The sequence below is a fragment of the Chionomys nivalis genome, chromosome 25, assembly GCF_950005125.1.
Source record: "Chionomys nivalis chromosome 25, mChiNiv1.1, whole genome shotgun sequence".
NCBI classification, from domain to species: domain Eukaryota; kingdom Metazoa; phylum Chordata; class Mammalia; order Rodentia; family Cricetidae; genus Chionomys; species Chionomys nivalis.
Genome location: NC_080110.1, coordinates 6,445,014 through 6,458,734, shown reverse-complemented (window position 1 = coordinate 6,458,734; position 13,721 = coordinate 6,445,014). Strand labels below are relative to the sequence as shown.

General features: G+C 44.1%; 1 protein-coding gene across 8 annotated transcripts in view; it reads right to left on the bottom strand.

Annotated features, from left to right (window-relative positions):
- The window catches only part of Anks1b (ankyrin repeat and sterile alpha motif domain containing 1B), an 866,240-nt gene that overhangs the window by 263,045 nt on the left and 589,474 nt on the right, over positions 1 to 13,721 (bottom strand). For all 8 annotated transcript variants that reach the window (XM_057757559.1, XM_057757560.1, XM_057757561.1 and 5 more), the window contains one exon: positions 875 to 1,027. In XM_057757559.1, the coding sequence (XP_057613542.1) occupies positions 875 to 1,027 (153 nt within the window). The remainder of the gene's footprint in view (positions 1 to 874; positions 1,028 to 13,721) is intronic.

Below are 13,721 nucleotides of genomic sequence, written 5' to 3'. Positions count from 1 at the left end.
AAGAAGAAGCAGTAAAAATTGTCGGCTTTATTTCACTTTGCAAATGCCCTCCCGATCATTAGGCTGCGAAGAGAAACAACCCTCTAAAAGAGTGACTTATCACTGTATTATCTTAAAAAGGAACATCCCCAACGGCGAGCACAGCACAAATGCACACCATCATTTCCCACTACCCTTTTACTTCATTCCTTCACTGTTTGTATTTAGAAAAAAAATGAGGGTAAAAAGGAAGTGAGGAAGAATCGGAATTGCTTATGAGGACTGAGTTGATCTCTCTGGGCTTGAATACACGGCAACATATGCTGGCCAGCGTCGACGGAAAATTTATGCCAAGCGTATGTATGCATAAAGCAGAGACAACATACGATTGGACGCCAACTCCAGGAGATAACACTTTAATGACTACAGCAACCTGTTTAGCAAGAGCAGAAGCAGTCCCTCTGAGCACGGGGTTTGAATCCTAATTAAGGAACGAAGATAAAGAAGTCTGACAGAGTGCTAAAAAGAATGTGATTAAGGGATGAAAACGCGACAATTCTGGCTTTTAATAGTGAACAGGGGCAGAGATCAGGCTGGGAGCTTATTTTGTCACCACATCCCTATGCTAAACCGACAAGGGTTTCCTAAAATGGAAAACCCAGAATAATGTAAAAAGCCCCGAGGGTCTTCTTATGTCTCAGTTCACCATCTCAAAACATCAAAAGACAATGACCTCAGAGTAACACACACACACACACACACACACGTTTATCTGTAAATCCTTACTAGATGTCCAAACAGTTACAGAGAAAGATAAAGAATTCTCCACCTGCAATAAAATTCACATCACATCGAAAGCTGAACAGTTAAGGTGTCGAGAGAGAGAGCAACTTACATTGATGAGTTCAACCTCCCAGATTTTTTTCAACAGGTCCATCGACGTGTATCCATTGATGAGAAAGGCTTTGGTGTAGTCCCCCAGCTCGATGGAATCCAGCCACTCAGCGACAGAGGTGGGATGGTAGCCATCATGACCAATGGGTCTCATCTGCAATGAACAACGATACATTAGAAATTACTTAAACCAGCTCCCTTCTGTCCCAACAACAGGAAGCATCTGGCCACTTGCTAATTAATCTGATATAAAGCATCAGATATTTCTGGACAGAGAAGTAAGGAGAAGGAAAAGGCTCTATGAACAATTCTAAATCATTAGTAATTTTCACGCTGAATTAGTTTTCAAAAATACACCCAGAAATTTCCAATTTAGCTGCTAAATTAACTCTGGGTTTGAGATGATGAAATACGCCAAACTTCTGTTTGGGACTTTGTTGGTGTTCTGTTGGAAGGGAATTGCGAGGGATGTCAGTTGAGTTACCAGTGTTGGACGGGGGGGAGGCGAAAGGCACAGCATTCAAAATAGAGATGGTAATTCTCATACGCGCAACGTGCGAGGGTGTGAAAATACTGCACGACTTAAACATTCCAAGGGGATTCATGCTTATGCAAGACAGGTACTGTCGGTAGGGCACACACGCTGGAGAAACACACGGCTGTGGCAAGCCAGTTAAAAAGAGGCCCTGGGTGCTCAAGACCATGTGTTCCACCTCAGCTCTACAGTATATCAGACATGAATAGGGGACTTTCTGGCAGACAGGCTTCTATTTTTTGTCAGCTATATACAGATTTTTTTTTTAATACTTCAGGGGAACAAAGAAGTGTGACAGCAACATAATGTCTCTGGGTTTAAATTGGAATGTGAAAATAATTTAAGCAGGAAGAACTTCTGGGTTGAAGAATTTATATAGCTTCTTCTAAGTCCTTTATTTTATTTTATTTTTTATTTGAAATCTACGCTGAATTCATGGCTCTTATGCTCGACATGACTCACTTCTGAAACTTAGGCTGCCTGCATGCCAGGACAGGGTTTGGTACCGGAGTTCCTCGGGAGAGCGGCCCCCTCATCAGCCTTCAGTAAGGCGCCTGCTGGGAGCAGCTAAGTGGGCATGGTGCTCAAGGGGCCTTCCTCTTCCATCAGATTTAAGGAGATTAAAACATGAACAGAAATCTAGAGGATCCTGGTTTGTGCACAGAGGAAAAGATTAGTGTTGGCTGGCACCCAGGATTCAGATTTTCATCTCAGCATCATGAGCTTTCTGTCACTGTGCAGGGTCCTCGGTTGAGAGTATCCTTACCGTTCCATTTTAAGTTGCCCTTCCCCCTTCCCTCCTTCCAGCTATTCCACTCCTCAATCTACCCTACAGCTCTAGGCTTCAGTACCCACCGTTTCAAAGCTACAGTGCAGTTCATTGTCGGCGCCAGCACCTCGGGTGTGTGGAATGCTCGTATTTTGCTTTTCTATTGCCTGACCCCCTTTGGGCGACTCACCAAATGCCTGTCCATGTGGCTCTTACTCAGTATTCATTGTATGGTGACAAGGAATGGTGAGTCACAGTTTGCCAAACGCAGTCTAGTGGCGGGCACAGATAACTGAGTGCTGCGTATAAACCTGGAGACCAGGACCCAAAATGGAGGCTCAGATGTACTGAACGCTTTCCTCTTAGGTAGATTACAGACTACAGGTATGCGGTACGTTCTCCCTGGTTGGTTAACAAGTGTGTGAACCAACCTGAACACTGACTCAAGACATAGGGTACTCATCTGATGGAATAAATGGAGAAAGAGCAAAAGGGAAGATGGGAACATGGGGGTTGACACTAACAACCTAACAGTAATGTTACTGGTAGTCTACCCAAGAAGCTGACCAAGCCAGCAGTGGCTACTTTGGACAGACTTAAGGATCCTTTATATATATATGAAAAGAGTCGGTTGTTCTTTCCCAGAGAACTGTGGAATAGGTTTCCCACAGATCACCTTGGACACTCACACAAAATTCATAGCAAAGAGCAGTCATTGACCACCTGTCACACACTGGTTACTCAATGGTCACTGGAGGAATCTGGGGTGCCCTCCAGACAACTGCAGAATGAGTCCAATGGACCAAGACAGTCACTGCTTCTCTAATACCTTCCATTTTGTCTCAAGACCAAACAATTGAGGATCAGGAAAGGGTTAGTGTCTTGGAAGAAAACTGAACTTAGGTGTGTGTGTGTGTGTGTGTGTGTGTGTGTGAGAGAGAGAGAGAGAGAGAGAGAGAGAGAGAGAGAGAGAGAGAGAGAGAGAGAAAACTGGAGGTTTGAAATGGGCTAGAACTGAATTTCTACTGTTTTACACAATGAGAACATTACTGAACGGATCTGAATTCACACTAAGAAGTAGCAAAGGGAGTCAACGGAACTTGATTGAAGGCAGCGGCTGGGAAACACATTACACTAAAATCTCACTGCATGTAGACTTCTCAGTAATCTGGACTCTGCTGTAAAGCACGACCCACCATCCTGAAGAGGCAAGAGTGACAGGGATTTTGATGGGGTGACAGATGGGTGGCCAGAACGCCAAGGTTCAGACGCTCTGGAAATGGGTGTGTGCCCGTGTGTAGGGTAGCATTAGTACATTTGCTTATTCAATAAATACTCAGCGCTCTTTCTGGTGGATGCCACGGACACAGCACAGAACAGATCAGTTAAAATGCCTCCTGCACAGTAATTGTAATCATAAATCAAAATGTTTGTGTACAGATGACCACCAAATTATGAAGGTTCTGTGTACCTGACTGGAGGAGACTTTTAGAGCCAAATAAAGTTGCAAAATGAACCTGAGACATATTTAACGATATGTAGAGTGACCACTGTGCCGTGCAGTAACTTCTTCCAAAGAAGCTGTCCCATTTGTTCTCCTTTAATTTTGCTTCTACTGCCACTCCCCAGCTTAGGTTCTCATTAGCACTTGTTCAAATGACTGCAAAATCCTTCCATTTGACCTCCCACCTTTGGTTCAGCTTATACTCAGTGTGACCTTAGCCAGGCTCATAAGTCTACCCTTGGACCAGAATCTATAGTGATTCCTTCTAGAGAAAAGTCCAAATGTCCTATCGTACCATGCAAAGTCAACTAAAATCAACTCAGCCTCTCACTGTCCTGCTACATACGCTACTGATGCGACTGAACACACGCATGTGTCAACAGTCATGGAGTTGCTGCTAGCCGCTTCCCAACCATGGACTACACAAGGCACTCCTAATACTTTGCTCATATATTTTCCATGGCTGCAATGCTCTTCTCTTATGTCTAGAGTTACTTTTCAAGGACTGAAATCTTCATGAATTATAAAACACATAATTAAAATAAATTTTTAAGGCCATCTCATATGTTATAACTATCATCGATGGGAGTAAAACAACCAATTTCTATCCTTCAGCTGAGAACAAAGTTCCTACCCACATTCCTCAGCCAGTGGGGAGGCATCAGTCCTTTGCCCAAGTAGAAGCTCAGGAAATGGTCATCATAACTCGTGAGGATGACACTCCCTGCTGATTTGATTTCCAAGATGGCTTCCAACTCAGTCTCCTTCTTCCAAAGAGGGCTTTAGAATCTGGTAGTCCCAGAAACGCTACTGATGGGTTGGGCTGTCTTTGGCAAGTTAGATAGCTAGTTGAGTCTCACCTCCCTCTTTTCTAGAACACGCACTCCAAGTCTTGTGATATTTTGTGGTAAAGTGTGCAAACTGCCTGGCATGGTGATTTGGATTAATAGCTACCCGATGACTCTTCGTTTTCTTCGTGCCCAATTGTTTTAAATGGCACACACACATGGATGGGAGCTGCACACGTTTTTGCCCTTGGCTGGTTCAAACTCTCTCGTCCGCCTTCCACCCTTCCTCCCCTGCACTCCTCATGCTTCTCATCTTGTAGACACGGTCTACTTCTGCGAACGTCTTTTCTTCTCGACCTCTCAGCTCACAGCTCTGTGCTTAGACATTTCCCTAACAAGGTAACCCAAGGATACAGAATAACTGATCCAAGTTCTTGTCTCTTCCTGCATTAGAATTGCAGGGGAAGCACATTGCATCTCACTGTGGCTGGAGGTGCTTCCCAGTTCCATTGATGCTGGCCGACGGAATGGCTGGTTGGCAGCCTCTGTTTCCCTTGTTCCGCTCATTCTTTCGTGCTCTGCCTGTGCTAAACGTATACACATGTATTCTTACACCATCCCTAAGACTAATATCTGCTAAGTACTTGTACGCTAGTACAAGGAGGTCAACGAAGACTTACGAAGTTGAATTTAACCCAAAGTTTAGAGTTGAATTTGGAGCCCAGGAAAATCCAGTCTGCGTTAGGTCACTCCAGCTGACCCATAGACTGATGGAGGAAGAAAACCAGACATTTTTGTGATTATCATTGCCAACTACTGAGTTTTCAATATGCAGGGGGAAAGCTGACTAGGGTTACAAGTTATCTGACAGCCTTTTGCGTTTATGAATTGTACCTATAGAATCTAACTCAGGCTTTTTAATTCACGAGTCCATTGGCAGTTACCGGCATGAGACTGAGGAGGAGGAAGGAAACTGAGCTAGCCAGCACTAACATCTTCCTACCTCACCGAACTCCATCTTTACTCACCACGGCCGAAGACAGTCTTCACTGCACATGCTCACTGCATGAGCTGGAGTACTGGGACATGGTCCTCCGGGCAGCTCAGCTGCCTCCACACCTCTGCTTCCCTTATCTTCTTTAGCCGGAACCCTTTCTCGACCTGCTCTCCCAAGATTTCTCTGAGGCCACCTTACTTTCAAGGGAGCATTGGTAGCATATTAGCTTCACTGCCCTTGGTGAAGAAACAAGGTCTTAGGAACTTTCGTGATTTCCAATGCCTCCATCAGACACGGCAGGCATTTGCTAAATGTTTACTGAATTATTTAAGTAGACATGAGAAAAAAATGATTTCAGAGGTTTGGGACTCATTTGCAGAAGACCTACATTCTGTACTCTGTGCCATAAAAATTAAGGATTTTTTTTTTTATGGCCGAACACTGGTAACATTTAAAACTTCCATGTATCAAGAACCAAAACCAACTTTAGATAGTTTGCTTTACTATGAAATGCAATGGATTTAATTCCATCCTCTTGATTCCACCAGCTTGAGAGCCCGGGCAACATATCTTGCCCTCCCTGGCTTGAGTAAGAAAGGTGTTAGAGCAACGGCCTCAAAGTTCTTCTTTACAGTAACCCCTAAGTGTTGTAATTCTATGATTTATAAATTAATTATAAGATAGTACCTGATTTATTCACCCAGAAAAATAACAACAACAACAACAACAAAGCCTGATTACAAAACTACAGAAAGGAGAAAAAAATAGGAAAGGCACAGACTACGGGTCATATAGCATCCGCGTTTCTTTCCTGGCTCTTTGGCAATACCCTTAGGTAGTAGTGTAAATGCTGTTCAAATTAGCAATGATTAAGCTCTTTTTCTAGCAGGAACATCTGGTGAGACCGCGTTAGGAAGCAACAGCCCCAGGGCCTGCCAGGCCAGCAGTACCGTGGAGCATGCGCAGGAGTCCGGCGCAGGCTGCAATGTGAGAGGCAGTGTGGGCGGACAGCAGGCATTCCTAACAACGGTTCACAGCAATGCAGCCGGGTTTGACTCCCTAAATTCCAAAGTCTGGGGAAAACCTTAGCTGGGACCGAAAATGGAAAAAGCAGCCAAACTCCAGTCTCCACTAAATTCAGATATGCTAAAGCAGTTGCCACACGCCTTTCTGGTTGTTGCCTTCTGCCTGGGTGTCCTTCCAGAACCTCTTGGAATATATCTAACTACTGTGCCCACCAGAGGGACCAGGTGAGCACGGGGGGGGGGGGGGGGCGTAGGAAAGGACTCTGGGCACTCCCGACCTTCAAGGGAGTCAGCTCTGTAATGTTCCTGCCTCTGAGGCTACCTGTACCTCAGCTAGCAACTCACATTTGAAATGTTTTCTGGAGGTATGAAAAGGAAGAAACGTTTTACTGGCTTTAAAAAGAAATGTGTAAAACCAGCAAAACAGAAGACTTTTGGGACAAAATGATCGCTATAGCCCTTTTCCTTATTAGTCTCATTTTATCTGAAATACTCAGTCTGGTGCCTAATATATATACACATATATGGTATATATATTATATACTATACCAATATATATGGTATAGTATATAACATACCTATACCATATATGGTATATTATATATCTCATTATGGTATATTATATATTATTATATGATATACCTATATATGTATGTATTTATACATACATACATACACACACACACAGTAACGTGAGAGATACAAGAACATCCTTGAACCAAGTTGCCACTGATTCAGTGAAATGATGCAAGTGAAGTTTTGCACAGTCTTTGCCACACAGGGAACTTAATCAGCTGTAGCCATGCTGTCACAAAGGGGAGCTGGAGCCAGGTGTGGGTGAGATCACACGGGGTGATCATATATCCAGGCCGTCACTCTTTTTATCTGCTTCAAATGAGCTTGGTCTACATAGACAGTGCTCCTACTTTCTAAGACGACAGAGGTAAAGGATGGAAGGTAATAAAAACTGATGATAGAGTCTACATAGCGGTGGGCTGTCTACAATTTCAGCAATTGGGAGAAGGAGGCAGGAGGATCAAGAGTTCAAGGACGGCCTTGGCACATAGTCCATTTGAGGTCAGACTGATCTACATGAACACTATCTCACAAAAAACAATACCAATTCCCTCAAACAAAACAAAAGACACAGAAAACCAACTAATAATAGATAATAGAAACATAAAAAGAAGACTGAATATATTGTATTTGGGATTAAAGCACAACAAAAGCAGTTTGTAGCAAGCTACCAGATTGGAACTTTGATACTAGCATGCCAGTTAGACCAATAGAATAAGGAATCTCCAAAGCCAATAATCGATTAGGTAGGCATTGCTTTTTATTTCTTTTTTATTTCAACTTTTTTGTTTATGTTTTTTTTTTTTTTCAAGACAGGGTTTCTTTATGTAGCCCTGGCTATCCTGGAACTCGCTCTGTAGACCAGGCTGGCCTCAAACTCACAAAGATCCGCCTGTCTCTGCCTCCTGAGTACTGGGATTAAAGGTGTGAGAGTCACCATCATCCAACTTTTGTTTTAACAATGTCAAGAAGTAGCACACCATTAGAGACAAGAGGTTATTCTGCCAAAAGCTTGTAAGTAGGATGGGCTCACAATTGCTCAATCAGAAGACATGTCAGCCTTTTGGGGGATGCTATTATGAGATATGTTTGTCATTTACAGGAGCCTAATAGAATCTCGGCATGTAGCTATCTTCCAAGTCAGATCAGCTTCAACATGACAAAGGTTTTTTGCTCTGGAGTTTATTTCTTTTGAAAATCTTCCCATTGTTCAGAACATCAATGCCCACAGGGTAGCTCTGACCCCATGGGAAAAACTATACCCCAGAGCCTTCGCTGAGGAGGAGTCATGCGGGAGCCAGCTGACCTGTGAGTCTCATTAAGCGGGGCTGGAAGGAGTATCTGAGCTGGAAGGAGTACAGGGCTGCTGAATTTCTCACAGGCTATGCTGATGCTAAGGCTGCCAGTCTGTGAATCACCCAGAGTAAACATGCTTTAGATGAGACACAGGGACAGAGCAAAGGTCCTGGGTCCTTCTGGCATTGTAGAATGTAGAGCCAACCTGTAAACCAGACTGTTTATTTCGGAACTGTAATGTGGGTGAAACCAACGATCTTTCGCTAAATTGCATCATGAAGCTCTTTGTTCTGGTAGTGTAGCCTTTACTTGAATATAAGCATAAGTGAAAATGGGATAGTTGCACAGAGACATTCCTATGGGGTCACTGCCTTCATCTGACAGTGCATTGCAGGGCCTTTTGTTTGGTATGCCCATAAACGTTCACATTTATTGCTTTCAAATAAGCTTTTCTTCCCTTAACTGCAGCTGTGAGCATCTTTCTGCCAATCATATCATCATCCATTTGCGACAATTACGTAGAGATAGGAATGAGGTTAGAGTTAGGGAGAGTATCCCAAGTTTCTAGCTTGGATGTTGACTTTTGTGGTGGTTTTACTGGCCAAGAAAAAAAATACAATAGAATGATATGGATACTTTTCTGCCATGAGAAACTAAAGACCGTAGAATGGCACCTGAAAATTGGGGAAGAGTTCCAGGGAGTCACATGACCTTGGCATCATGAGCGGCACAGATGGGAGCCTTGGCTGCCACAATTCCTAGTTGACTGACCTTGAGTAAACTCCTTACCCTTGCCAAGCACCCGCCATCCGATTTGTAATATGACAGACAGAAAGAATCCACAAGCACTGTCATATATGTTCATTGGAACAATGCAAGGAGAGCTTAATGCAATCCGTGGTGCACGCAGGAACTCCACAGATGTTTATCGTGGAGGGCTAGAGTCTGGTGGAGGTGGTACCACAGGGGGATACTGAAGTGTGAAAAGATAATGAACTGCTTCCAGTGGACGAGGAAACTGACCATCAGCCTGAGGAGGCAGAGCCAAGATGGTCAGGACAAGAGGATAAGAGGGGAGGAAGAGTTTCAAGGAAAGTAGGCTCAGTGGGGAAGGAGGCTGCAGATCCAATGGGAAAGATGGAGAGAAAGAGGGCACTAGGACCTGGCGGGTAAGTCAGGAGGGATCTCACTTAGAAAAGCACAGAGACCTGGTTGCACCTGAGTGAGTGAGTGTTAACTAGCTCCTAGGAGGCAGAAAGTGCAGAGATGGAGGATTTAGGAAGCAACCAAAATGGCACAAGGAAGGAGAGGGAGTAAAGGGTTGAGGATGATTAGTAGCCTACAAGAATGAACATGAGCCTGCGCCGGAGTTTGTGGGGGCGGGAAGAACTTGCTTGGTGGCTATTTTCTTTATTTTAGATCTATTTATTGTGCGTGTAGAGGTGTGTATGTGTGTCACAGTATGCATGTGGAGGTAGGAGTACAACTTTCCAGAATCTTTTTCCTCCTCCCATCGTGTTGGTCTCAAGGATCAAATTCAGGTTTGATCAAGTCACCAAGCTTGGCAGTACAGTGTATACCCACTGAACCGTCCTTGCTGTCCTGCTTGGGAATTTTGATTGCCTTTCTTGAAAATTAAAGAGCCAACAGCAGTTGGAGCTAAGTCTGAAGCTAATAATCTTTGTGTAAAAGCAGTCTCTCTGTCTCTCTCTGTCTCTGTCTGTCTGTCTGTCTGTCTGTCTCTCTCTCTCTCTCTCTCTCTCTCTCTCACACACACACACACACTCACACAGGGAGCTGTGTGGATTAGACTTGGGGTAGATTCTTATGTAGGCAAGGGTTGTTGTATGAATGGCATGTCATTGCCCAGGTGAAAACCCCCAAATCCACCACTTAATGGGCTACCTGTGCCCAGAGTGCCAAGCTCAGCTGTTAAACTTGTCCGTGCTGCTGCAATGGACTGGGGCTTCTCTTTTCCTACATGGGTGTGCTTTGAGTTCTCAGCCTGCCTACCAGGGCAACACATATAGCCAGTATTGCCCCATAACTTGTTCCAGATCCTTGTTCTAGCATCTTGGGCTCTGTGCTGCTGGTAGCCAAGACCCAGAATGTCGGTGGTACCCAAGACCCAGAATGTCGGTGGCCCTGAAAGTAAACCAGGACAAGCGGTGAAGGCAGACAATATGTTGCCAAGTCCAAATGCAGGTCTGTGAGGTGGTGTGAGGATCAAATCCTGTCCCTGCCCCGCGCCCACCCAGTCTGAGTCCTGGGCTTAGAGGTCAATGCGCTGTTCTCGTCTGTGGTTCTTAAAAAATGATTGAACATGAAAGAGGAAAGTGGATACACTAACCACAGGGTCAAAGAGAAAGGTCCACTTGCCAATATCCAAGAGCTTGGGCAGGGAAGCTTTGCTGGACAGAGATGTCTAGGGGATGAACACCACTATTAGCATCAAGGACACCACCTGACAGCTATATGGCACTCTAAAAAGCTCAGAGAGGCTTCCCAAATGCCATCTCACTTGCTAAGGGTTTAGGTGATCTATAGGGTCTTTATGGAGTCTATGAACCTGGGTTATGCTATTTCTTCTGTGGGACCTGGAAGCTGAGCCTCTGGCTGGGAAGCAAGGCATGCTAAGTTCTCTGTGCTGTACAGCAATAGCAAGGGGAAGATCCAAGCATAGAAGGCCCTGCTGCATCAAGCCCCTTTGTTTAGGTTCAGACTGTATTGTAGTTACAAATTCCATAAAAGAATAGGAAGACACATTCTGGTAAGAGACTTGTGTCTGAATGTTGCTATGGAGTGCATATACTCCCTAAGCCTCATTAACTCTGGACTTCTGAGAAGTTCAATTAAAGTTTAGGCTATCTATCTATCTATCTATCTATCTATCTATCTATCTATCTATCTATCCAGCCATCCACCCCCACCCACCCATCATTCCATTATATCCTTCTATTATCTATCTCTCCATCCATCCACCCACCCACCCACCCTTCTTTCTATCTGTCTGTCTGTCCGTCCACCCACCCACCCTTCTATTATCTATCTATCTATCTATCTATCTATCTATCTATCTATCTATCTATCTATCTATCTATCTATCTATCCATCCACCCACCCACCCACCCACCCATCTATCTATCTACCTACCTACCTACCTACTACCCACTCACCCTCCCATCCATCCATCCATCCATCCATCCATCCATCCATCCATCCATCCATCCGTCTGTCTGTCTGTCGGTGGGGAGGAAATAAAGTAAAGTGCTTTGTCCTGGATGCTGTCTCCTCATGTCCCATGAAGTAAGAGAAACGAATTAAGATTTAGCCCAGAGAAAATCCCCAATTCTAATACCTTAAATCAGGGAGTAAATAATAATGGAACAATGGGCAGTAAAGAGTGCATAGTAAGAAATGTTTTCAAAACACATGGCCGACCAACTTCTAATCCCAGAGTATAAGGAGAAGCCTCAGCTCGGTGAGATGAGACCTCTGTCCTCAAGGACAGAGGAGAAACATTTTAGTCATAGGCATTGGTCTGATCACAAGTTCAAAGAACAGAATTGCCAACAGAGATAACTGTAAATCATGACTGGAAAAGAATGACATCAACAATAGCAGTTTTTACAGGAGAATCTATTGCCAGCAAGAGTGTGAGTGTCCTGTTCGCCAGGCTCTGGCATGTTTTAGTTTCATCTGTGCACACAGAGAGTAACTCTCTGTGGCCCCACTTGAGAAGAGCTAGCTACTTGCCATGGGAAACCATGTGGGCTGTGTGTGGGAAGACCCAGACAGGGTTTACACGGGACACATCAATATAGCCCAAGGGTTGGGTGATTTTGTTGAATGATTATATTGTACCGTTTCCTGAAGCTTTGCGTTAAAAGTATGATTTTTAAAAAAATTCAATAAAGTGAAATGTTTCTTTTTCCTACCATCTTTTAATTTACAAACCCTACTGAGATCAGGTTGACCCTAGAGCCCTGTGTTAAATATCTCTACTTGTTTTGATTTATTTCCTCAGTGCGAGGTTCTTTTCTGAAGCAAGGGTTTAGATCAAAGGCAAACAGAGGGCTCACTGCAGCTAGAACAAGGCACTGAACACCTGCCGTCATTCACATTTTCCCAGCTCTCCCAGTGATGTGAATTATATTTAGAAAAATACACGCGATCTCTTTCTTCTGCCAGTACATGTTTTTTGACATTCATGTAGCAATCTGGTTGTTAATATATCTCACTGCTTTCCTCTTAGGACAGAAACCTTAAATGCTACAATCAATCAGGAAACTCTTTTGCATGTTTTTCATTTCGGTGGGAAAAAAAAATTCCTCAAACCTCAGTTTTCAGAAAATAATGAAAACTTTGAATGTCAGTTCTATTTATTTGATATTTAAAAACCCTGTCCTTTCTTAGAACCTCCAGGCATGTACATAACTTTATTCATTGGGGTACTTCAAACAGATAACGGTAGCATAAAGCCAGAGTTAGCAATACACAAATGAATAACTTAGGTTCTACCTGTGAAGAACAGTACAGAAGGTGTCATTTGTATGGGAGTCAAGACTAAGCATGCTCACATTCACTTAAGCAGTTACAGACCTGAGACCTACCATCCATCCATCCATCCATCCATCCATCCATCCATCCATCCATCCATCCATCCATATTTTCACTCTTCAGATACTGGCTGTGCCTTCTGTACCCAAGGAACTCTTTTGGAGGCCCCAGGGAACAGAATGTCCAATATCACCAGTCCTTGTCTTTCCATTCTAACAGTGGGAGATAGCTAATGGTGAGAGGCAAACACGCTGTGTGTTTCTTTGGAAAGTGGAAATATAAGATGGGACTGGGAACTCTGGGGTGTGTTTGAAGAGGGCGGAGCAACAGTAGATGGGTTGTCAGGGGAGGTTTCACTCAGGAAGTTTGAAGGGTCTGAAGACAGCGGGAGGAAGACTCAGGTAGAGAGAGCAGCTAGCACAAAGGCCCCCCATGAAGGGACAAGCCCAGTGAGCTTTCAAGAAATAACAAGACCTATGTGTGGATTCAGCATGTAGCTGTGAATGAATGGGATTTGGATCAGAGAGAGAATGGATAAGCTAGTGCCTAGAAGGTCCTGCAAGGGCTCACTGTGAGCCCGAGGGAAACAGAGAGCCAGTGCATGCATGTGAACAGAGGTCGGACATGCTCTGGTCTATGTTTCAGAGGAATCATTCTGGCTCCTGTGTGGGGAAGAGTGGATAGAGAGGCCATTTCAGAGGCAGACTCTGAAGTCTGGATATATTTCTGAAGGCAGGTCAGCATGACCTCCTGAAACGCAAAATGTAATGTTCTTTGTTTTCTCACGTGGACCTGGAG